Source organism: Stomoxys calcitrans, chromosome 4 (assembly GCF_963082655.1).
Source record: "Stomoxys calcitrans chromosome 4, idStoCalc2.1, whole genome shotgun sequence".
NCBI lineage: Eukaryota > Metazoa > Arthropoda > Insecta > Diptera > Muscidae > Stomoxys > Stomoxys calcitrans.
This window is the reverse complement of record NC_081555.1, coordinates 133,343,545-133,370,166: the sequence shown is the minus strand read 5'-3', so window position 1 is coordinate 133,370,166 and position 26,622 is coordinate 133,343,545. Positions and strand designations below refer to the sequence as shown.

At 36.0% G+C, this 26,622-nt stretch overlaps 1 protein-coding gene across 2 annotated transcripts; it reads right to left on the bottom strand.

The window, feature by feature from the left end:
- Positions 1 to 7,468: 7,468 nt before the first annotated feature.
- On the bottom strand, positions 7,469 to 22,156 carry LOC106085666 (hypoxia up-regulated protein 1). Of its 2 annotated transcripts, none has more exons than XM_013249996.2 (3): positions 22,052 to 22,156; positions 21,382 to 21,787; positions 7,469 to 11,181 (listed from the first exon to the last, which is right to left on the bottom strand). In XM_013249996.2, exons 2-3 carry the CDS (start codon positions 21,729 to 21,731, stop codon positions 8,679 to 8,681), a joined length of 2,853 nt encoding a protein of 950 aa, XP_013105450.2. In that variant the 5' UTR covers positions 21,732 to 21,787; positions 22,052 to 22,156; the 3' UTR covers positions 7,469 to 8,678. The 2 variants fall into 2 exon arrangements, with proteins under 2 accessions (XP_013105450.2, XP_013105451.2); XM_013249997.2 differs by lacking the exon at positions 22,052 to 22,156 and adding an exon at positions 21,959 to 22,045.
- Between the last annotated feature and the right edge of the window lie 4,466 nt (positions 22,157 to 26,622).

Below are 26,622 nucleotides of genomic sequence, written 5' to 3'. Positions count from 1 at the left end.
GATAATGGCTTTTCGTATCCTTTTTTTATATGGAGTTTGACAGTTTTTCATGTTTAAACACGAACAAAGACCAACTCTTATCGTTATGTATGATTAAACATAAACTGTGAATACCCCTTAATGATTTTGTTTCTTTTCTTACGCTACAACAACAACATTCATCCAAGCAATGTTGGTAGCATTGCAAAATATAACGGTTCACGCAGCAAAGACCAACGCTTGCATTTCCTTTACCACTCAAACATATGTATACATAAAAACGGCGATCGCTAGAATTTGCAAGTAGTGCAATTCAATTAAACAATTTATTCACTTTACATTTGGAATTCGTCTGAAGTGGACGCTTCGTGGTTCAGTGCTATCATAAGACAGAAATTTAAGACTTTAACTAAATATATAAATAATTTATATACCAAACAAGTGTTTTCTGGAAACTTTTGTAAGCTCCAATGAATTGCCCTCCTTTTTTGGCGTCGTTTATATGTGTTTGGAATGGAAAAGTGTAAAATGTTCGGTTTCTTGTTTGGTGCTGTTGTAAATTGTAGTTCCTTTACGGTTTCGGTATTATAGATTGCCTCGCGTTTCAAGGACTATGAAAAATAGATTGCACCCCAATAAGAAATAGGAGTTCTTAGTGAAAATAATATTGGCTCATAGTTGAATGCTACAAGTAGTGCGTGGTGTTTTTAATCGTAGTGCGTGTTGTTTTTAATCGTAATGCGTGGTGTCGTCGGTTTTCCGTTGTAGTAGCTACAGTAGTGTTTCGCGATAAACTTATGGATTACAGACTCGTCACAAGAATTTTGTGTTTTCAGTCTCGCTTTAAATTGCTCGTTGCGGTAGTGTTTCGCGATTAAAATACGCTTGCAATCACGGATTTGTCACAAATACATTGCACTGCCGATTTCGCGTTGAAGTGCTCGTTGCTGAAGTGTTCCACTTCAAAGAACATTGGACTGCCGGCTTCGCGTTGAAGTGCTCGTTGCTGTAGTGTTTCACGTGTACGTATGCTCAAAATCTCATCTCTTTCAAAAGCTGTTGTAAATTGCAGTTCCTATTCAGTTTCGGTATTATGGTTTACCAAGGACTATGAAAAATAGATTCCAATAGGTGTTGGATTGCAACCCAATAAGAAATAGAAGTTCTTAGCGAAAAGAATATTGGCTAATAGTTGGATGCTACAAGTAGTGCGTGGTGTTTTCGGTCGTAGCGCATGCTGTTTTTAGTCGTCGGTTTTGCGTTGTAGTAGCTACGGTAGTGTTTCGCGATAAACGTATGGTTCACGGATTCGTCACAAGAACATTGGTTTTCCAGTTTCGCTTTAAATTGCTCGCTGCGGTAGTGTCAAAAGAACATTGGACTGCCGGTTTCGCGTTGAAGTGCTCGTTGGTGTAGTGTTTCTCGTCAAAAGAACATTGGACTGTCGGTTTCGCGTTGAAGTGCTCGTTGCTGTAGTGTTTCACGTGTACGTGAAAGCTGTCTTTGGAACACAATGCACTCTTCCCATGCAACTCTGAAAGTAAAAATCAAATCTCAAAGGTAAGTATACATCAGTACTTAATTATAATATTTTTGTACCCAATTGATGCTATCTTTTATTGCTATTACAAATTTGCCCATGAACATTCCATTAAGGAACTGGGGAAAACTTCTCACAAATCAATGATTGCTGTCCGATTTAATTTTAAGCTCAATGATAAGGGGCCTCCATTTTATAGCCGAGTCCGAACGGCGTGCCGCAGTGCGACACCTTTTTGAGGAGAAGTTTTTACATGGCAAGGTACCTCACGAATGTCGCCAGCATTAGGAGGGGATAACCACCGCTGAAAGATTTTCTGATGTTCCTGCCAGGATTCGAACCCAGGCGTTCAGCGTCATAGCCGGACATGTTAACCTCTGCGCTACGGTGGCCTCATTGCTATTACTATCCCAATTGTTACCATCCAAGAAACCAATGTGTTAAGAAACACTTTTGGTTTATTGTGTATTTTTTGCAATCCTTATAAATGTGCAACAGTTTAAAAAAAAATATGCAATTGTTGCAAAACTTCTGTCCTGTGCAACGAGAATATAGCGGTAGGCATTTCATCTGTTGCCCATTTGGGACTGTTAAAGAATCAACTTCCATGTCGCTTGAAGCATGCCCACAAATTCTAGTTCCGCTAATATGTAAGTCTGATACGAAGTCTTCGAAAGTAGGTCACTTTACGAAGGCCTGGCACGGGATAACTAGGAACTCTGCGACTAGGATGGGGTGGGTCCACAGGGATCTGGGTCTGAATCGAGTGGGTCTGGCTGGGCAGTTGAACAAGTGACGTGTATCGTTCCTGGTTACAATCGGGACATACATCTTCCACGTCGGCATCAATCCTTGCTCTGTAGGAGTTGAGTCGGCTGCATCTGTCGGAACGTAATTGGGCCAGGACTACTCTGGTTGTTGTTGTAGTAGTTTGTTGTGTTCTATCTTCCGTGTGCTTGATTCTGTTGAGTGTCAAGACCCAGAAACTCTGCAACTAAGATAAGACCTGGGTCTGAGTCGAGTGGGTCTGGCTGGGCAGTTGAACAGGTGACGTTTATCGTGTCTGGTTACAATCGGGACATACATCTTGCACGTCGGCATCAATCCTTGCTCTGTAGGAGTTGAGTCGGCTGCATCTGCCGGAACATAATTGAGCCAGAACTACTCTGGTTTGCCGGGGGAGGTCAATTTCTTTAGGTGCAATAGGAGGCGGTCGTTCTCCAAGGACGACATTCACCATTTACCGCATCTGTTACCGTGTCTGCATGAATATTGTCTAGACCTGCTTGATCTAGAGGTTCTCTCTTGTAGCGCTGAACCTCACGCTCTAGATAATGTAGATCTACCTTAAGGCTTCTGGGCGGTGGATATCTATCCACAAGATGATGGTTTGGATGATCTCTGCGATAACAGCCCAAAAAGTATTGCTTAGAGAGCATGTATTAGTTATGTCTTTGCATTGGTAAGATCTTTGTCTCCTGATTGGTCCACATGAGAACTGAGGAGACAGCCCGTCACAGTTCGGAGGGCGACATTCTGACAGATCTGAATATTATGCCACTGCGTCTCACAAAGCTCATCACATTGGCGCTGCATAACTTACCACAGACCGGCCAATTGCTTTTTACGTGGTCAACAAGGTTTCTTTGTCTGCACCCCAAATACTGCCAGCAAGTGACTTGAGGACATTGTTTCTACTTTTGACTTTATCGCAAATTGCTACGGCATGTAGGGGGAATGTGTAAGAGCTGTCAAATGTGACACCAAATATTTTGGGACACTTGATGGTCGGAATCATTTCTCCATCGACCATCACAGCCAGCTCAGAATTAACCTCACGCGTATTTGTAGTGAACAATGTGGCTGAAGATTTGGTGGCAGATATCTTCAGATTTCTTCAAGTGAAATATGAGGCAAGTTCGTTGAGGTAGACGTTCAACCTATCGCAGATGTCATCAATGGGTGGGGGGCCTGATGCAATGATCGTACAGTCGTCCGCATATGATACGATCTCTATGCCGTCTGGAGGAGGTGGGATGGAGGATAGGTAGAGGTTAAACAGAGCCGGAGATATCACCCCACCTTGGGGAACTCCCTGTTTCACTCTACGGTGTTTTGACTTCTTATCCCTAAATTCCACAAATGACTGGCGGCCACACAGATAATTCGCGACCCAACGTTTCAGGCCTGGCTGGAGGGACGTGTTGGCGATGTCCTCAAATAATTTGGCATGGCTGACCGTGTCGAATGCCTTCGATAGGTCCAGTGCCACGAGGACCGTCCTATCACATGGCCTGGGTTGATTGAAGCCACGGCAAATGTGTGTGGTGATGGCATGCAAAGCTGTTGTTGTGCTGTGCAGTCTTCGAAATCCATGTTGATGATCGGCGTATGGAAATTCTCCTACGAGGCTCGGGTGGAGTAATGCCTCAAGCGTCTTTGCTGCTGGTGAGAGAAGGGAGATCCGTCTGTACGACTCTCCCAAACTCGGGTCCTTTCCAGGGTTGAGTAGCGGGATCACTCTGCCCATTTTTCAAAGACAGGTTGAGTACAGTAGTAAGATATCAACTCCAGGTGAATCCAGGTTCTTCAACATCAATGTAGAGTTCCCGTCGGGGCCCAACGCCTTGGATGATTTGGCCCCACGTATGACATTCGTAACTTCGCCCACGGTAAATTGTGATGGCTGTTCTGGGCTCGGAGACCACGAATACGGCAAATGGCTCTTCTCCTTGCCTTGTCACTCTCGGGATCCACAATAAATTGACGGTTGTTGTTGTTGTTGTATCGGTGTGTTATACACTGAGGTGGCAGCCCTTGCCTGTGAAGAACTCCATCGGTTCAATCCGATACGTACAACCGGCTGCCATGGGACGGTTGAACAACCTGGCGCATCTCTTTGGATCAGTCACGGTTATTTCGCCAGAAGTGACTGAGGTCCTGTCATCCCGTCTACCGGGGTTCGAGAGTGACTTAACAGTAGACCACAGCTTGCCCGAAGCGGTGCCTAAGTTACATTGCTCCAAGTGTTCCTGCCACAAATTCCGCTTATGTTCGTTGATTACACTGTTTATTTCCAGATCCAGCTCGCTGATTCTGGGGCTAGTGGGGTCCATGCAACGAATCCCATCACGCTCGTCTGCGAGTACCACTGCCTGCACCGTGAAATTGGGCCTCACTTGGGGTATTCGACCGGCTGGTATAAAGCGAGCGGCTGCTGCGTTAATGATGTCTTGGAATTTTCTCTCGGCCAGCACAATCGAAGGGGGGTGGCAGAAGCGGCGATTGGTATACTCTCTGAAGCCAGCCCAATCGGCCTTCTGCTGATTGATAAACCTCCGGCGCTCAGAGTTTATGAAGTCGGGTGGTCGGTCGATGGTGAAAATTATGGGGAGGTGGTCTGATCCCAAAGAAATGACGGCTTGCCAGGATACATCACTCAGGAGAGCAGGGGATACAATGGAAATGTCTTGCGAGCTGCTACTTTACTTTATTTGGCTATGACAGAACATTTGTTCCACTTGCCGAACGTAGAATAGAGTTCCAAGCGCCTCGATCATCTGCGCTCATTCTAAAATCTCTGACACCAAGTTTCGAGGTGTCTCCCACCACTTGATCTTTCCATCGGGCTTTTGGTTTTCCCGGTTTGCGTGTACCTCCTTGTGTGTCTTCAAAAGACTTCTTTGCTGGAGCTTCTTCTTCCATTCAGACAACATGACCTAGCCAACACAGCCATTGTATTTTGATGCGTGTAATTATGCTATCGTCGTCATACATCTCATACGGCTCGTGGTTCATACGTTGCCTATATTCTTCATTCTTCACGCAAACTGGCGAGCTGCTACACCTCCTCGTAAACCTAGTGGGGGCATCCTTATTCATCATGCAAAACGTGGAGCCTTTGCCAATTTGCTCTGCCAAAGCTATGCCCTGTGGTCGTTACCTAGGAGAGAATGCCATGAAACATGATGCGCATTAAAGTCTGCTAGAACCAGACGATTACGGCCAAACAGTAGCCCACTTATGTCGGGCTTGTAAGACTGGCCATTTATTGGGACACAGCTACCAACCGGCTTGTTATTTTGGCGAATTAGAACAAAAATTTTAAATTATTTAATTAACTTTCGTTAAATAGTTATCGGAAAAATATTAGAGAACAGATTTGTTCCAATTTTTAGAAAGTTTCATCTTGAAGTCAAAGCAAGTGAAAAGGAGGTAAGTGCAGTAGGGCCTAATGTTGTATATCACCTTTTTATAGGCAGAAACTAAAAAGGAGCAATAAACAAACTCCATGGTTTTTTGTATCCACCACCAAAGGAAGAAGAGATATATTCATTTACTCATTCCGTTTGTAACATCTCGAAATACCCATTTCCGACCCTACAAAGAATATATATTGTGGATCGTCGTAAAATTCTAAGATGATTTAACTATGTCTGTGTGTCTGTTGTAATCACGCCTTCACAAATTGAGATATTGAGCTAAAGTTTGGCATAGATTCGTAGTTTGTCTATACGCAGGATTAATTCTTGAACGAGCAAAATCGAATCATATTTAGATATAACTGCCATATAAACCGATCTCCCGGTTTAGGGTCTCAAGCCCATAAATTGTCTGTCTATCCGCTTATTTGTCTGTCTATCCGCTAACGCCTTTCTCTAACTAGATGTGTTGATGCTTATGCTTCATCATCGTGTTGCCTCCGTTTTTAAATAGTTCGGCTGGCAAGCCATCGGTTCTTGCTGCCTTGATGATCTTGTCTTTTGTCAAGGAATGGGCACAGAAAAGGATTTAACCTTTATGGTTTCTCATCCACCAATATAATTTCGGAGTCAAAGTGTTTTGGTCTTCGTACAAAAAAATCACAGACATATTCATGTTTCGCATTATGGTAACTCGCTTCTCCCAATCATTTCATATTCTGTAAGACGGTAATGTCGGTCTTGTTCTATTCTAGTAATCCGTTTTTATACATACTTTGGTAGTATGTATACGTACTTAGGTAGTATGAATACATGCTTAGGTAGTATGTATAGATATTGGGTTGCCCAAAAAGTAATTGCGGATTTTTCATATAGTCGGCGTTGACAAATTTTTTCAGCTTGTGACTCTGTAATTGCATTCTTTCTTCTGTCAGTTATCAGCTGTTAATTTTAGCTTGCTTTAGAAAAAAAGTATATTTGATTAAAGTTCATTCTAAGATTTATTAAAAATGCATTTACTTTCTTTTAAAAAATCCGCAATTACTTTTTGGGCAACCCAATACTTAGGTAGTATGAATACATGCTTAGGTAGTATGTATATATACTTAGGTAGTATGTATACATACTTAGGTATTATGTATACAAATTTAGGTAGTATGTATACATACTTAGGTAGTACGTATTGATACTAAGGTAGTATGTATACATACCTTTGTAGTATGTATACATATTGTAATACTTAGGTAGTGTGTATACATACTTAGGTAGTATGTATACACACTTAGGTAGTATGTATACACACTTAGGTAGTATGTATACATACTTAGGTGGTATGCATACATACTTAGGTAATATATATATATATATACTACCTAAGTATGTATACATACCACCTAAGTATGTGTACATACTACCTAAGTATGTATTCATACTAACTTAGTATGAATACATACTTAGGTGGTTTGTATACACACTTAGGTAGTATGTATACATACTTAGGTTGTATGTATACATACTTTGGTAGTATGTACACATACTAAGGTAGTATGTATACATACTTAGGTAGTACGTACACATACTTAGGTAGTATGTATACATACTTAGATAGTATGTAAACATACTTAGGTGGTATGTATACATACTTAGGTAGTATGTGGTAGTATGTACACATACTTAGGTAGTATGTATACGAATCTACGCTCCACCTTAGTGCTTAGTGAGTCTCCGAAAAACAAAAACATCCATGTTTATGGTTTTTCTACAATTTTTGATGTTTATTACGTGTTGTTGTTGTTGCTTTTCCTTTTTTAATTTTGTGTATTTTTTTCTTTTAATTTTCTTTGTTTTGTTTCTTTTTTTTTAACTAATTAATAAGCTTAAAATAAATAGAAAAGAAATCAAGCTAAATAATTTTAAATTATGTATATCATACTTCTTTGTAAATCGATGAAAACATTTTATGAAATACGTGTGTAGATGTGTTTGTTGAATGCGTGTTTGGGATAGGGCGGTTCTGGTAATCAAAAAACTTCAAACTTGTAAGAGAGAACAATTAAGGATTTGAAACTTTAAAATACAATAGAAGCTATGTGAGGGAGGGGTTTTGTTTGATAAAGGATAGCACTTTTTCCTTGATAGGTTACTATTGGCAAAGTTTGGGAGAAGTAGACTTATGACGGAATGGTTTATGTGTTTGTTGTTTTTTTGTTTTCTCATCTTCTTCTTCGGCCAGTTGTTATATTTATTTAAAAAAAAAATACAACACTCGTAGTGTAAGAGTGTAGTAGAAATAATGAATTATGTACGTATTTCACTTTTAATTATTAAATAGAACTTAAAACATAAGACACCAAATTGTGATAACCAGCTGCATAACATATACAAAGTACATTATTTATGTAATTTATAGAAGAGAAATGACTAAGGAACATACAAGAAATTTATGATATTTGAATATTATAAAAAGTTTTTTGTTTTTGATACTACTACACCCATTTAAGTTTTCCAGACAATTTGCTGTCAAAGGCTTACACCGGTGTTCACAATACTCAATATAAATTTGAAATAGGTTTATCTGACAGATTTCCTTTATAGAATTATCAAATAAATCCATTTTAAGGGGTTATTAAGTATTGTGAACGCGGTCGTCTTTGCAACTTTGTATGTCTCTTAAATTGTTTATTGGCCTTGGCTTGCTTTCTAAATGTACGAGCTGGAATAATTGGTCTCTTAACTTATTTACAGAAATTCGAATGGTTCTCCCAGAAATCAATTCTTATGGACTTTTGAGCACTATAGGAGCTTCCATGCTCTCTATGCTGTAAAAAAATCCATTCGAATGTCCCTAAATAAATGATTTTTGTTTTTGTCGTTTTAACATACGTTTTAAATACCACAGTCTTTTAAATAATTAAATATTTTTTTCTCATGTATCTCAAATGCTTTTAGTTAGCTACTTAAAGATCCGATCGAGGTGTGTGGTCATCATCTGTGGGTGTTGTATTCTCACTCGTGTCTTGTGCAGTTTCTTGGCTACTCTTTTCCTCGGCTTCGGGTGTCTCTACTTGCTGCTCCTTTTGCTCCTCACTTTGTTCGTTTGGTTTTTCGGCCTCATCATCACCGCTGCTTGCTTCTTCATCGCCGGATTTTTGCTCTTCATCGCCCTCTTTCTTGTCCTTCTTCTTGTCTTTCTTGGGGGTGGGCTTTACTTTGGGTTTCCACAAATTGATTTTGGTTACCAAATACTTGACTTCGCGATCCAAGGTGGACATTTTGGCGGTGATATCTTTAATGGTAAGGCGTACATTTTCATGGCGTTTTAGTTTTTTCTGGGCCTGGCTTTCGGTTTGCTTCCATTCATTTGTATCCGAAATCACTTTGGAGAGTGTATCGATTTCCACCTGAGTGAAAACATCTTTTTCTGGATTGGTTTCCTTGGTGAGATTTTTGGCACTATTTAGGAAACCTTCGGCACCCTCAATCATACGCGTTAGAGCTTTCATGGCCTCGGGACGTTCATCATGTTCCCAGTGACGGGCCATAAAAACATCTGTGAGTTTCTTTAGAGATTTCAATTTATTCTCATACATTTCGGGAGTGGGATTTTCAATGTCCTCATATAGCCAATCGGACATGGCCGAACATTCGGCCAGAATTTTGGATTTTTCCTCTTCGGTGGCACAAGAGGCATATTCCTCTTCCTCCAGTTTTTGTTGCATATCAATGATGTGTGATTCCAAAGCATTAAAGGACGATTCTAAACGGTTTCTAAGATTCTCTGCCTTATTAATGGCATCAAGTTTTTCTGCTGCCTTTTCATAAGCTTCGCCACTCAAGGGAGCCGTAAACTGCAAAGTCAAAGTATGGGCCACTGGCTCCTTGATGGTGACGATTTTGATGGTTTCATTCTTTTTGCTAGCCTCTGCTTCGGCGGCCTTCATAGTTTCATTCTTTTCGGTCTCCTTGGTGCTTTCCTCTTTGTTAGCCTCTTCGCCTTCATTTGCACTGCCGCTACTGCCTTCCTTATTCTCTTCTTTCTTTTCCTCCTCCTTATCCTTGGAGAATAATTTGCTAATGGTGCTACCCAATTTAGCTAAAGTTCCCTCATCGTCTTCTTCAGTTTCCACCTTTTGTTTTTCATAGACATATTCAACACCGGTGCAACGGAATATACCAGAATCATCCAGAGTGAAGAAGGCCTTAATGCCCTTAGCCTCCACGGACTCATCTTTGGTCTTTTCCAAAAGCTCCTTGATTTTCTGCAATTCCACGCGTGAGATTTTCAAACCACCCAAATAGGCTTGTTCCTCTGCGCTCAGATGATTCAAGTCGCCATAGTGGACAAAGAAATCAAAATCGTCGGTGTGTTTATTGAAAGTGATAACCTTTTTCTGGGGGTAGGCATTCATCAGACCAAATAACACACGCTTCACTTGTTTCACCTCGGCACCCTCACCCGGGTCACGTTCAAATGTCACTTGAATGGGATATAAAACGGCATCCTTGACAACGAATTTTTTCACCTTAAAGCCGGTGGCTAAATCAGCTGCCTTATAGACAGCCCCAATGGCGGCAGCCTCATCAGCATTCAAACTTTTGCCCAACTCTTGTTTTATATACTGCTTGAGGGTTTCTTGTACTTTGGGAACACGAGTGCCACCACCGAATAGAATAACCTGAGATACCACATCTAATGTCAAGCCCGAACTGCTAAGCGCTTGCTCCAAAGGTTTGATAACTCTAGGCCACAGGTCCGAGCAAATTTCTTCCAATTTTTCGCGTGTCACTTGCAGCTTGAAATCTTGGTCCTCAATTAAATTTTCAATTTGCGCATAATGGTCATTGTTTGCTGAAAGCACATTCTTCAAGCGTCCAGCTTCCTTGAACAACTTGGCCAAAGCTCGTGGCGACTTGGTGACATCTGTTTTGGTTTTTTTCATGGCATTAAATTCGACTGCCAAATAATCCCGCAATCTCAGCTGGACTTCCAAACCACCTAAAGTGCGATCGAAACCAACACCCAACACCTGGACAACAGGATTGGTTTCCTTTGTATGTTTGTCCTTAACCAATTGATAGCTCACCAGGGCACTTGATGTGTGACTAGCACCCATATCATAGAAAATGTAGTATTGTGTAGTCTCATTAATGCCCGAAGGATGGAACACACCATAGTTGAGGGCGACAGCAGTATAATCATTGATCAACTGTAATACTTTCAAATTGGCCAACTGGGCAGCAGTTAGCAATGCCTCACGTTCGGCTTGTCCAAAATAACCGGGTACGGTTATAACACACTCCGTTATGGGTTGATTGGTGGCATCTTGGGCGAATTCTTTGGCCTTGACCAAAATTTGTGCTATTAACTCTTCGACAGAGAATTGTTCAGTATCACTTTTCTTAAACACCACCGTATTACGCTCGGCATCGGGAATGATATCGTAATAAGGAAAACGTTTTCTGAAACATAAGGGGAAAGGGAAATGTTAATGCAATTGGAATACTAATAGAGATGACATTTTAAATGGCAAAAATTATCAAGCAACATACTCCAGAGCTAGGTGATGGTATAGGGTTTAAGACACTCATTTTTGTGCATCAAGAGGAAATACACCTTAAATTTTTATTGAAATTGATTAACTTGAATGGGAGGACACAAATTCCCATTCCCATTACATTTGTATACCCTCCACCATAGGATGGGAGTATACCAATCTTGGCATTCCGTATGTAACTCATCGAAATATTGATCTGAGACCTAACATTGATCGTCTTGACATTCTAAGTCGATTTAGCCATGTGTGTCCGTCAGTCTCTTTGGTAGTTGAAAGCACGCAAACTTTCGAAGGAGTAAAGCTAGGCGCTTGAAATTTTACACAAAAACTTGTTATACCCATATTAACCGAACTCTCGATTTGATTTCTTGAGCATCTAAAGAACGCAAATCTTATACGATTTGGCTGAAAATTTGCAAAATGACTACTGCTATGTCCTCCAAAACACATGTTGAGTATGGCATCTATAACCTGATATAGCTTTCATATAAACCTATATCTCGATTTGATGCTTTGAGTACTTTAAGGAGGCAAATCTTATCCAATCTTCTTCTTATATATAAAAATGAATTTGTGTTTGTTTGTCGGTTTGTTTCTTTGTTCCGTATAGTCTCAAAAACGGCTGAAGCGATTATCTTGAAATTTTCCCAGATTGTGTAGGTTGGTCTGGAAGGAAACATAGGCTATATAATTTTTTGATCTCGGAAGAGGGGCGGACCCTCCTCCTTACCCTAAAAGTACCTTCCAAAAATAAAAGTGTACCGATCAGGACAATATGGGATTCAAATGAAAGGTATTCAGGAGTAGAGTTCAAATAACAGGGGGCCGCCCCAACTCCAAAACTCTCTAAAATAGGTTCATTGGACAACTATGGGACTGAAATGAAAGGTATTCGGGAGTAGATTACGAATATGCTCAGGAAGAAGAAATATGCTTTATAATTTGTTGATATCGAAAGGTGGCGGACCCTCTCCATTACCCCAAAAATACCATCCAAAATCACAAGTGGACCGATAAAGACAATATGAATACCAAATGAAAGGTATTGAAAAAAACAATAGAATACCATATGTATTAAAAATTGGGTCCAAGTACAGAGGGCCTAACCCCAAAATGTCTAAAAGCAGACAAATTGGTCGTCCATATCTATATGGGGCTTAAATGAAACGTATTCGGGAGTAGATTACGAATCTGGCATACAAAATCAGATCGAAGTGTAGGGGGTCACCCCCCCCCCCCCCCCAAAAAAAAAAAAAAAAAACCCAAATGGGCATATGACCCATTATGAATATGAGACTCGGTTTGTTTGTTTGTTCCGTAGAATAAAAAAACGGAAACATAAGTTACATAAATTTTAGATATCGGATGGTGGCTGACCCTCCCCCTTACACCAAAAACGCCACCAAAAACCGAAACTGGACTGTTAAGCGCAATAAAGGTAGCAAATGAAAGCTATTGGAGACTAGAAAATGAATATCGTATTAAATTTTGGGTCCAAGTACCCAGCGGGTCGCCCCAACCCCAAAACTGCTCTAAACAGATATATTCGACGATATTACAAATATGGCATAAAAAATTAGGTCCAAGTAATGGGAGGTCGCTCCACCCCCAAATACCCCCAAATGTGCATATCAGCCGACCCTATATGGGATTCAAATGAAAGATATTTAGAAGTAGAAAAATATGACATTAAAATTTGCGTTCAAATCAAGGTGGCGCTTTTCCTCCTCAAAATACGTCGAATAAGTTAATTGATCCATTATGGCAATATGGGACTCAAATGAAAGGTATTTGAGAGAAGAAAACGAATTTGAATATATCAGCATGGAGCTCAAATCCAATAGGGAGTAAAAGAACAAACTTAATATCTATTTTCAGGGCAAAGTGCCGGTGGCCGCCCCAAGCCCCAAAACAACCTCCTTATATATATATATATCGACCAATCACGATAATACAGAGCAATGTTTTGGGAAGCCGCCATACCCCAAAATACCTCCCTATTATATGAAAGCTGCTTGGGGTGGTAATTTATTGGTTTTCGGGAAATTTATATTCATTTTCGGGACAAAGACGCTGGGGTCCATCCCACCGTCAAACACAACTTATTTGCCGATCATGCCATTATGGGACTCATATGAAATGTTTCTGAAAGTAGAGCACGAACTTTATATTTCCCTTAATGGCCAAGTGACCAATCCCGAAATACCTCCTGAACCCGAAACCCGATTTACCAATACGGTAATATGGGACTCAAAAAAAAGGCAATTGGGAGTAAAGTAAAAAATTTGCCCTGGAACCGATCAGGGCAAACTTCTCACACATCAATTAGTGCTTTCCGATTCAAGTTTAATTTATAAAGAATAAACGACCTTTTGTATAGCCGAGTCCGAACAGCGTGCCGCAGTGCGACACCTCTTTGGGGAGAATTTTTTACATGACCATGCATGGCATGGTACCTCGCAAATGTCGCCAGCATTAAGAGGAGATAAACTCCGCTTTAAATTTTGTCCGAAGTTCCGCCAGGATTCGAACGCAGGCGTTCAGCGTCATAGGCGGACATGGGATGCAGTAGCACGAATTCGATATCCACATTCAGGGCGAAGTGTCCCCACGCTAAAAAAGATATTAGAAAGTAAAATAAGGCGCAGCGGAGCGAGTCCTTTCCAGCTATGCAAATGCAAATTTTACCCATGAACATTCCACTAAGGAACAGGTGCAAACTTCTCACAATGAGTGCAGTCCGATTCAAGTTTAAGCTCAATAATAAGGGGCCTCCTTTTTATAGCCGAGTCCGAACGGCGTGCCGCAGTTCGATACTTCTTTGAAGAGAAGTTTTACGTGTCTTAGTACCTCACAAATGTTGCCAGCATTAGGAGGGGAAAACCACCGCTGAATATTTTTTCTGATCTCGCCAGAATTCGAACCTAGACGTTCAGCGGCGGTCATGCTAACCTCTGCGCTACTGTGGCCACCAGTTATATATAAAAACAAGTAAAAACGTGTTAAGTTTGGATACCCACCACCATGAATAAATTAACCATCCTCTTTTATAACAAACCCACTACCATATCGATAGTAATATGCAAATAGGGCCTGGTCTGGATCATATACGATTAAGATCCTAAGAACTCCTATAAAGGTCACAGTTTCAGCAAAATCGGGAGTCAATTCCGCTTTTTATGGGATTAAGACCCTTAATTAGAAGATCGGTCTAAATCAGTCTGATCGAATGATGAGAGGCTTAATACAAGTCACTGTGTCAAATTCTAGCGCAAACGGGTAATAAATGCAGCTTTTATGGGCTTAAGACCTTTTATAGGCAGATCTGTGTATATGGCACCTATATCTGAATAAAGGCCGATATAAACCATATTTCAATCGGATATCGGGAGGCTTTAATGAAGTCCCTATTCCAAATTTTCGGAAGGCTTAAAACAACTCACTGTGAAGTTTCAGCGAAATCGGTATATAAATGCAGCATTTATGGACTCAAGATCTTTGATCGGCAGATCTCTCTATATGGCAGCTATATCCGAATATAGACCGATCTGAACAATATTTAAGTCGGATACTAGGAGACTTTAATCAACTCACAATTTCAAATTTCAACGAAATCGGATAATAATTGCGGCTTTTATGGGCTTAAGACCTTCAATCGGCAGATCGGTCTATATGGCAGCTATATCCAAATATGGTCCGATCTGAACCATATTTGAGTTGGATGTCAGGAAGCTTAAAACAACCCACTGTTTCTAATTTCATCGAAATCGGTCAGAAAATGCGGCTTCAAACGGGCTTAAGACCCTAAATCGCCAGATCGGTCTATATGGCAGCTATATCAAAATATAGTCCTAATGGCCCATTCAAGAACTTAGACTGCGTAGGGAATAAATACGAGTCTGTGCAAATTTTCAACTCAATATTTCAAATTTTAAAGACGGAGACACGAACATCGTTAAATCGTCTTAGAATTTTAAGACGATCAGAAATATATACACTTGTAGGGTAGGAAATGGATATTTCGATGTGTTACAAAAGGATGGACTTAATGAATATACTCCCTATACTATAATGGTGGGTATAGAAATTCATGAGATTTATTGCTTGACATCTCATAATCATTATTCAGTTTCTCAATCCCATGGGAGCCGGTTGTACGTACCGGATTGACCCTATGGAGTCCTTCATCGGCAAGGGCTGACGCCTCAGTGTGCATACACTGCTACAACAACATTATTTAGTTTATGCCTTTAAATAGAACCCGTGCAAAGAACTTTACACATGCGATGCATGGTGAAAGGTATATAAGATTCGGCCCGGTCGAACTCCATACATTTATAAATTAGGGGCGTAGCAAGAAAATAACATATATAAAATAACATTGCCATGGAAACAAAACTGACCACATACAATAGGCAATGTAACCCAACAGTAAATCTCACTTTGCTTTTGATAATATCATAACGGTAAATCGTTGACGACGCTTTTTTTTCTTAATGTTCGGTAAAAAAAGGAAGTGACCAAGTCTGTGCCGTAGGGTTGATGACCCTTCTATTCAATGTTATGGTTGATCAAAAAAGGCACTGATTGAGAGCTCGCATTGTCATGGTGAACAATGATTCGTATTTCAAATTTTCCAAAGAATTTTTCAGTATTAACCTGTCCTACTTTGCTCAAACGGAACAGTCGCCACATTACCAGTTTTGCCGAATAAAGAGTGAACCATTTGCTTCGAAGTCCTCTTTTTTTACGAACAACTTTTGTTGGATTTGGCTCGTCTTCGAAGGCCTACAATGTTGATTGTTGTTTAGTTTCGGACTCATATGCATAGATTCATGATTCGTTACCGGTTACCGTCACGATCTTTTCAGCAATCGATACGAGCTCTTTTCTGAGCGGTTTTCAAATTGTGCGGAAGCAAATGAGAACAGACCTTTTTTGCGGCTAGGTGCTCATGCAATATCGAACGTATGCTTGTGGAAGAAATGCCCAGGGAAGCCTTCGTGTCACATGACGATATTGCACTATGAGTGACCAAAATAAAAAGTGGAAACTTAAATGAATGCACGAACAGTTCTTCGAAAAATATGTTGCTGTTGTTGTTTTCATTTTTTGAAAATTTTATATCTATAGAAAATTTTGTCAAAATTTTATATCTATAGAAAATTTTGTCAAAATTTTATATCTATAGAAAATTTTGTCAAAATTTTATATCTATAGAAAATTTTGTCAAAATTTTATATCTATAGAAAATTTTGTCAAAATTTTATATCTATAGAAAATTTTGTCAAAATTTTATATCTATAGAAAATTTTGTCAAAATTTTATATCTATAGAAAATTTTGTCAAAATTTTATATCTATAGAAAATTTTGTCAAAATTTTATATCTATAGAAAATTTTGTCAAAATTTTATATCTATAGAAAATTTTGTCAAAATTTTATATCTATAGAAAATTTTGTCAAAATTTTATATCTATAGAAAATTTTGTCAAAATTTTATATCTATAGAAAATTTTGTCAAAATTTTATATCTATAGAAAATTTTGTCAAAATTTTATATCTATAGAAAATTTTGTCAAAATTTTATATCTATAGAAAATTTTGTCAAAATTTTATTACTATAGAAAATTTTGTCAAAATTTTATATCTATAGAAAATTTTGTCAAAATTTTATATCTATAGAAAATTTTGTCAAAATTTTATATCTATAGAAAATTTTGTCAAAATTTTATATCTATAGAAAATTTTCCCAAAATTTATATCTATAGAAAATTTTGTCAAAATTTTATTTCTATAGAAAATTTTGTCAAAATTTTATTTCTATAGAAAATTTTGTCAAAATTTTATTTCTATAGAAAATTTTGTCAAAATTTTATTTCTATAGAAAATTTTCCCAAAATTTATTTCTATAGAAAATTTTGTCAAAATTTTATTTCTATAGAAAATTTTGTCAAAATTTTATTTCTATAGAAAATTTTGTCAAAATTTTATTTCTATAGAAAATTTTGTCAAAATTTTATTTCTATAGAAAATTTTGTCAAAATTTTATTTCTATAGAAAATTTTGTCAAAATTTTATTTCTATAGAAAATTTTGTCAAAATTTTATTTCTATAGAAAATTTTGTCAAAATTTTATTTCTATAGAAAATTTTGTCAAAATTTTATTTCTATAGAAAATTTTGTCAAAATTTTATTTCTATAGAAAATTTTGTCAAAATTTTATTTCTATAGAAAATTTTGCCAAAATTTTATTTCTATAGAAAATTTTGTCAAAATTTTATTTCTATAGAAAATTTTGCCAAAAATTTAATTTCTATAGAAAATTTTGCCAAAAATTTAATTTCTATAGACAATTTTGTCAAAATTTTATATCTATAGAAAATTTTGTCAAAATTTTATATCTATAGAAAATTTTGTCAAAATTTTATATCTATAGAAAATTTTGTCAAAATATTATTTCTATAGAAAATTTTGTCAAAATTTTATTACTATAGAAAATTTTGTCAAAATTTTATATCTATAGAAAATTTTGTCAAAATTTTATATCTATAGAAAATTTTGTCAAAATTTTATTTCTATAGAAAATTTTGTCAAAATTTTATTTCTATAGAAAATTTTGTCAAAATTTTATTTCTATAGAAAATTTTCCCAAAATTTATTTCTATAGAAAATTTTGTCAAAATTTTATTTCTATAGAAAATTTTGTCAAAATTTTATTTCTATAGAAAATTTTGTCAAAATTTTATTTCTATAGAAAATTTTGTCAAAATTTTATTTCTATAGAAAATTTTGTCAAAATTTTATTTCTATAGAAAATTTTGTCAAAATTTTATTTCTATAGAAAATTTTGTCAAAATTTTATTTCTATAGAAAATTTTGTCAAAATTTTATTTCTATAGAAAATTTTGTCAAAATTTTATTTCTATAGAAAATTTTGTCAAAATTTTATTTCTATAGAAAATTTTGTCAAAATTTTATTTCTATAGAAAATTTTGTCAAAATTTTATTTCTATAGAAAATTTTGTCAAAATTTTATTTCTATAGAAAATTTTGCCAAAAATTTAATTTCTATAGAAAATTTTGCCAAAAATTTAATTTCTATAGACAATTTTGTCAAAATTTTATATCTATAGAAAATTTTGTCAAAATTTTATATCTATAGAAAATTTTGTCAAAATTTTATATCTATAGAAAATTTTGTCAAAATATTATTTCTATAGAAAATTTTGTCAAAATTTTATTTCTATAGAAAATTTTGTCAAAATTTTATTTCTATAGAAAATTTTGTCAAAATTTTATTTCTATAGAAAATTTTGTTAAAATTTTATTTCTGAGGAAAATTTTGTCAAAATTTTATTTCTATAGAAAATTTTGTCAAAATTTTATTTCTATAGAAAATTTTGTCAAAATTTTATTTCTATAGAAAATTTTGCCAAAAATTTAATTTCTATAGAAAATTTTGCCAAAAATTTAATTTCTATAGACAATTTTGTCAAAATTTTATATCTATAGAAAATTTTGTCAAAATTTTATATCTATAGAAAATTTTGTCAAAATTTTATATCTATAGAAAATTTTGTCAAAATTTTATATCTATAGAAAATTTTGTCAAAATATTATTTCTATAGAAAATTTTGTCAAAATTTTATTACTATAGAAAATTTTGTCAAAATTTTATATCTATAGAAAATTTTGTCAAAATTTTATATCTATAGAAAATTTTGTCAAAATTTTATTTCTATAGAAAATTTTGTCAAAATTTTATTTCTATAGAAAATTTTGTCAAAATTTTATTTCTATAGAAAATTTTCCCAAAATTTATTTCTATAGAAAATTTTGTCAAAATTTTATTTCTATAGAAAATTTTGTCAAAATTTTATTTCTATAGAAAATTTTGTCAAAATTTTATTTCTATAGAAAATTTTGTCAAAATTTTATTTCTATAGAAAATTTTGTCAAAATTTTATTTCTATAGAAAATTTTGTCAAAATTTTATTTCTATAGAAAATTTTGTCAAAATTTTATTTCTATAGAAAATTTTGTCAAAATTTTATTTCTATAGAAAATTTTGCCAAAAATTTAATTTCTATAGAAAATTTTGCCAAAAATTTAATTTCTATAGACAATTTTGTCAAAATTTTATATCTATAGAAAATTTTGTCAAAATTTTATATCTATAGAAAATTTTGTCAAAATTTTATATCTATAGAAGATTTTGTCAAAATATTATTTCTATAGAAAATTTTGTCAAAATTTTATTTCTATAGAAAATTTTGTCAAAATTTTATTTCTATAGAAAATTTTGTCAAAATTTTATTTCTATAGAAAATTTTGTTAAAATTTTATTTCTGAGGAAAATTTTGTCAAAATTTTATTTCTATAGAAAATTTTGTCAAAATTTTATTTCTATAGAAAATTTTGTCAAAATTTTATTTCTATAGAAAATTTTGTCAAAATTTTATTTCTATAGAAAATTTTGTTAAAATTTTATTTCTGAGGAAAATTTTGTCAAAATTTTATTTCAATAGAAAAATTTTTCAATATTTTTTTTCCATAGAAAATTTTGTCAAAATTCCATTTCATCTGTTTGCGCTCTTTTATTTTGATCTTTAAAATCTTTTCGTGATTTTTGGAACATCTTCCAGCTCAATACCATATTCAACGCTTTCTATTCAAAGAATAGCAAAGCAAAGAACTTTTAGAAGTTGAGCAAGTGTGAGTTATTATTCAAAATACTTTGACTGGTTAGTGGATCATGATTTCGAATACGCCATGTATCTTCATCAGCTTCTTTGTCAAATTGATTACGGTGCCTTACATACCCAAAGACTATTTGGTACGGTGTAGATCACGATTTAGTTTTGAAACGGGGCTCGCAAAGTGCTCTAACTCTCATTAGCGCAGCAAGAGAGAAGAAAGCCTTACTTTCCACTATTCCGATACAAACTAGTCATGAATGCTAAGAACAACAAACACATCAACATTGCCAAACTCTTTTTGTTGTGCACTTGAACATTCTTTGAAAGTCACTGCAAGTGCTTTTTCATATGCACAACAAAAACAGTTTGGATTGGCTTACAGGTGGAACTCACATCCAATACTTGGGCATCAGTGATTTAAACTTCTCTTCTAAGTGTTGTCGCTCTGCGGCAAGCCGTTTGGACTCAATAATAAAAAGAAGGTTCCATATCATTGATGTTTAACGACAGCACTCATTGACATGAGAGATATATCCTTACTGTTTCTTAATAGAAAGTTGTTGTAGCCACATTTCATGTGGAGGTAGCGATCTTCGTCAAGTTCCTGTAGGTTAGCAAGATCGTTCCAGTCCAAAGGACCGATAGCCGCGGGAACAGGTTGGCCATTGGTTATTTAAAGGCGCCAATGACTCACCTTGTCATATTGAGCATCATAGGCACTCAGCATTTGACCGGCAAGATCCGGTGTCGCCCGTCCTCTCACTGAGATTTTCCAATCGATACCGCCCGCTGATTGTCCGCGACTGCCATCGCAGCTGCTCCGTATGGAGCATTCCATTATCCGCAAACTGCGGACGCGCCTGGTAGCTCGCTGCTAAGCTTCTCGAGACAGCAAAGAACACCACGCAGATCGGACCTCAATGTTCCAGCATATGTGGTGCCCCCAGCTATCCCGTGCCGGGCTAATGGAATGTTCATGGGTAGATGTGCAATTTAATTCTGCTGTAAACTAAAGTTAACGCGGAACCAGCGTCCCAAAAAGCCCAAATCTTTCAGGATTCTCTTTAGGTGTAACTTTGGTCGTACAATTTTTATTTTTTTTATGATCTAAGAAAGTTTTTCTTTTATATCTGTTAAACCAACCACTTGATTGCGAAGAAAACAAGTGTTAGAAAATTCCCAATTCATAATTATTCTTATCAATTTAGAAAAGACAGCTTGGTGAAACTTTTTACAAATTGTAAAATTGCCAAAAGCGAGCTTTTCTATCGAAGGCATGATATTACCTAGCGTCCATATTTCACTATCTATCTCTATATTGACCACAACTTCTTTGGTGTCTTATTTTTTGATTAATTAATCTTCAATCACACACACAAACACACACACACACACTACACTCACCTGTACAATTCCACAATTGGATTATCAATTTGTTTTCCTAATAAATCCAATAGATAACTATAGGCCGAAGCTGGATCTTTGATGCCATCAGTTACTGCATCATCACCAAATGATCGCACACCATTGCGGAAGGACAATGTGACTGGAGTTTTTCGTTTTGATTCACGATTCAAAGCAATTTCCATGGGTACTCCCGGTGAGACAATGCCAACTTTCATCCATTCCGAACCCAAATCAACGGACATTACAGCCGCTGATTGAACGCCACGTATGTGGAAGGCGGTCACAAAGAGCAGACAGGCGACGGCAGCCATTGACCACCAACATGACGTGGTCTTTTTGTGCAACATTTTACCAACAACAACAACAACAACCTACAAAACAGACCGTGTGGCTTGTTAGATACCTAAAAGGAATTTTATAATTTTAGTTAAAATTTCACATTTAATTGATTTCAAGAAAATTTAAGGTTATTTAAGCCGGAAAACTTTCTCTTCTCGTCCATATGTTTTTTGCACGTCGCCGCTGACAGAATTTTTGTTTTCTTGCGCTTGGTGTAGTTTTCAATGAAATTCACCTTATTTCTTTGTGGCACACAATTCACCTGGCCAATTTTTAATTTAGCATGTGTTTTTCGAGAATGCTTTCTTTTGTTCCACCTTCTATTTACCTTTCGAATTGTTTTAAATGTTTCTAGAACTCAGTTACGTACAAAAATAATGCTCCCCAGTGTAGTGCCAACAATTCAACTGACGTGTTCTTCGTCGGCTACTTTTATTGTGGCTTTTGTGCTGACATTCGTGTAGACAGCTGACAGCTAGTGATGCCAACTCTAACAGGGCCAGACGCAAATTGTGCTGCAAAGGCATTGTGGTGGAATCAGCTGTTTTCATTACGGTTGCGTTTGTTTTGTTAAAACACTATTTTACTATGATGAAATTGTTTAAAAATTTAATTAAAACCAATCCATAGGTTAAAAGTAGGAAATTTCCATTAGCAAGAGATTTTATAAAAATGTTTTTAAAATATTTATTCTTTCGAAAATTGTCAAAATTTTATTTCTTTGGAAAATTGTGTAAAAATTCTTTGAAAATTTTTAAAATTTCTTCGGGAAAATTAAAGATTCCATTGTAGCATATGGCGCGGTTATCGACCATTGTGTCTAATGCTTTCTGTTCAAAGAAAACTTAAAAAGTCAGGCCAATTGTGGTGTTGTTAAAGCATTTGACAGGCTGCTCGTATCGCGATATACATACTACCATGCAATTTAAAAAAACTTATTTTCTATTTTTTTTAATGTTATTTCTATTGAAAAAATTTCACAATTTTATTCCTATTGAATATTTTGTCAAAATATTTTTTCTACTTGTCAACATTTTGTTTTATTATATATGTGTTTCTTTTTACAAACACATTATCAAAGTTTTTGTACAATATTTGTCGTGTTTTATTTACCCATTAACCATGGCGAAACAATTAAAGGTGGTCTCATTTGCACAACAACCAAAAATCATATGGTGCTATCCGCCATATTGCCATCAAGGTGATCGACGTTTTGCCAACACACAAAAAGAAATTTGAGTATACGTGTGCGTACATGAGCAGAGAATATGCGAGAAAGAAGATGACAACAAAGAGAATGCAAACAAATATCTGACATCTTAATACCGTCAAAACTGGCCGGCTGTTAACAGCTGTTTGCGTGAGACGCTGCTGTTTTGGTTATAGAACCCATTTTTTATAGTGTGTTTTGACAGTTGTTCGGGCGAAAAGTCGAAGTCAGTACAAGGTTTTAAGCGGATCTCGCTGTTAGCAATTGGAGCAATTCTAGATTTGCAACCAGATTTCAGAAATCTCGAGATTTGCAACGAGGTTTCCTATACATTTTCAGTGTGAGCAAATCTACTTATTTGAGGAGATTTCCTTCGACATTGAAATGCAACACTGCGTTTGTATTGAATACCGGTTTTTATCGGTAGTTTTGGGTAGCATTTTTTCTCAAATTTTTAACGATTTCTTATTGAAAATATAAAATTTTTTTGTCAAATTTAAAATAATCGGTTGCTGACCACAATATACATATATGCTGAACACAATAAAAATGCAGAAAACCCCTGTCAAAAGCATTCCTGTTGACAAATGCAAACCACTTGAATCGTAGTGTAAACGGGTTTGGGAGATTATCTAAAATTAAGTGGACCCGAGCTCTAGTGTAAACATGATTTTAGTTTGTATCAAGAAGAATGGTATCCCTGATTAGCTAAACGGCTAATTTTATCGCCGTTTATTACAAGATATATTCATTTACAGGTAGTGATAGTTGCCCAACAACAAAATCAAAATCAGTGATTAGTGCAACCAAAGCCAAGCGATCAGCCGACATTAAATTGTTATAATTTTTGGCAGTACTTGGCATTGAGGATGTCAACTTGTTCTCTTTTTACATTCATTCTTTGTTTGTTTTCCCCTATTTGATGACACTTTCAATCGGCAGATTTGACATCTTTAATGGTGTTTATGGGGCCTATCCACTTTATGTTTTCGCAAGTGACCTATTAGTGAATCGTGAGAAAATTTTGTTAAAATTTCGTTTCTTTAGGATTTTTGTCAAAATTTTGTTTCATTATTTAGCTCGGCTAAAATAGGCGAATATATGAATTGATTCACTTGACCCGAGCTGAACCGGGTCCTTTCTGCTGCGCCTTGTTGTACAATATATGAAACAAAATTATCATTTAAACATTTATTTTCGACAAGTGAAGTACCATGCTACGAAAGTGTATGTATGTCGCTTGATTTCAGAGTATAACAACCTAAATGCCTTTATGTTAATCCCATATGATCACCTAATACTTGTTCCCACAATTGGATACAGCGTACGTTTTCTACTTTTAAATACCATTCATTTGATTCCCATATTGTCCTGATATATATATATATATATATATATTTGGCGGGTTTTGGGGTAGTGCGGCCCCCCTAGGCACCTAACCCGAAATTGCATACCAAATTTTTGTTTTTAAGTTACTATAGTAGAGCACACAAAGTTTCGCCTAAATCGCACTACCCATTTCCGAAATCTGGCGTTTCAGAAAATTTGAGAGAGGGGCCGCACCCCCCTTCCGATATCAAAAAAATTTAGTATCCTATTTTCACCATGGGATCATTATGCGCCATCTGTCAAAATTTCAAGAAAATCCGTTGAGCCGTTTTTTAGTCTATACGAAACAAACAAACACACAAAAACACAGGATTCACTGAATAAGGTTAAGCCAAGCGATCAGCCGATATACTTTTTTTTTAATATTTGGCAGTACTTGGCATTGAGGATGTCAACTTGTTCTCTTTTTACATTCATTCTTTGTTTACGTTTTCTCCTATATGATGACATTTTCAATCGTCAGATTTGACATCCTTAATGATGTTTATGGGGCCTATCCACTTTGTGTTTTTGCATGTGACCTAACCTTCTATTAGTGAATCCTGACAAAAACATAAATTGATTATGTATCAGGAATCACTAATGGAAGGTTAAGTCACTTGCGGACACATAATGTGGAAAGGCCCCATGAACATCAGTAATGATGTCAAATTTGCCGATTGAAAATGTCATCAAATAGGAGAAAAAGTAAACATAGAATAAATGTAAAAAGATAACAAGTTGACATCCCCAACGCCGAGTACCTCCAAAAATTAAAAAAAAATTGTACGTCAGCTGATCGTTTGGTCTAACCTTATTCAGTGAATTCTGATTATGTATTAGATTTTGTTAAAATTTTATTTCTATAGAAAATTTCAAAATTTCTTTTCTATTCAACATTTTTTTGAAATATGTTTTCCAAAAACTCATTCTGTGGAAATTGTCAAAATTTAATTTGAATGACATTTTTTTCAAAAAATCATTTTTACAGGAATTTTTGTTAAAATGTTATTTCTATCTTGTCCAAATTTAATAGCTGTAGAAAATTTTGTGTAAATTTTATTTCTATAGATAATTTTGTAAAAGTTTTATTTTTATGGGATATTTTGTCAACATTTCATTTCTATCAAAATTTTGTTAAAATTTTATTTAAATAAAAATTTTGTTAAAATTTCAGAAAATTTTGCTAAATTTTTATTGCCGTAAAAACCAAGAAAATTTCGTAAAAATTTTTATATCCTACACCATAGGATGGTGGTATTCTAATTTCGTCATTCCGTTTGTAACTCCTCGAAATGTTCGTCTGAGGCCCTATAAAGTGTAAATATTCTTGACCGTCATGACATTTAAAGGCGATATAACCATGTCCGTCCGTTTGTCTGTCGAAAGCACGCTAACTTTCGAAGTAGTAAAGCTAGCCGCTTGAAATTTCTCACAAATACTTCTTATTAGTGTAGTTATACTAAGTGTGGTTGGGATTGTTAATGGGCCATATCGGTCCATGTTTTGATATAGTTGCCATATAAACCGATCTGGGATCTTGACTTCTTGAGCCTCTAGAGGGTGCAGTTCTTATCCAATTTGGCTGAAATTTTGAAAACGTGTTTTGTTATGACTTCCATTAACTGTACAAAGTATGGTTCAAATCGGTCCATAACCTGATATAGCTGCCATATCTTGGATCTTGACTTCTTGAGCCACTAGAGGGCGCACTTCTTATCCGATTTGGCTGAAATTTTGCATGACGAATTTTGTTGACTTCCAATAACTGTGCTAAGTATGGTTCAAAACGATCCATAACCTGATATAGCTGCCATATAAACTGATCTCGGATCTTGAGCTGCTAGAGGGCGCAACTACTATTCGATTTGGCTGAAATTTTGTACAACTGCTTCTCCCATGACCTTCAATATACGTGACAAATATGGTCTGAATCGGTCTATTGACTGATACAGCTCCCATAAAAAACCGATCTCCTGATTTTAATTCTTAAGCCCTAAAGAGCGCAAATTGGACAAATGCTATTCATGGTAGCCAGTATTTTATTTTGGGAGGGACCACTCCACATTTTTTCAAAATAGAAAATGGCCAAAATTCTTCTGTTACTCTGAAATTGGTAAAAATACCTCAATTTTTTTGAAGCTTGCGGTTGCTATTGGTGGCAATAGCGCAAGTGGCCCATAGACGGTGACATTTGGTCATAAAATCAGAGCTGCATTTTGCACTGATTGCCAACGCCGTAGCGCAGAGGTTAGCATGTCCGCCTATGATGCTATGGGCCTATGATGATGCTGAACCGCCTGGGTTCGAATCCGGGCGAG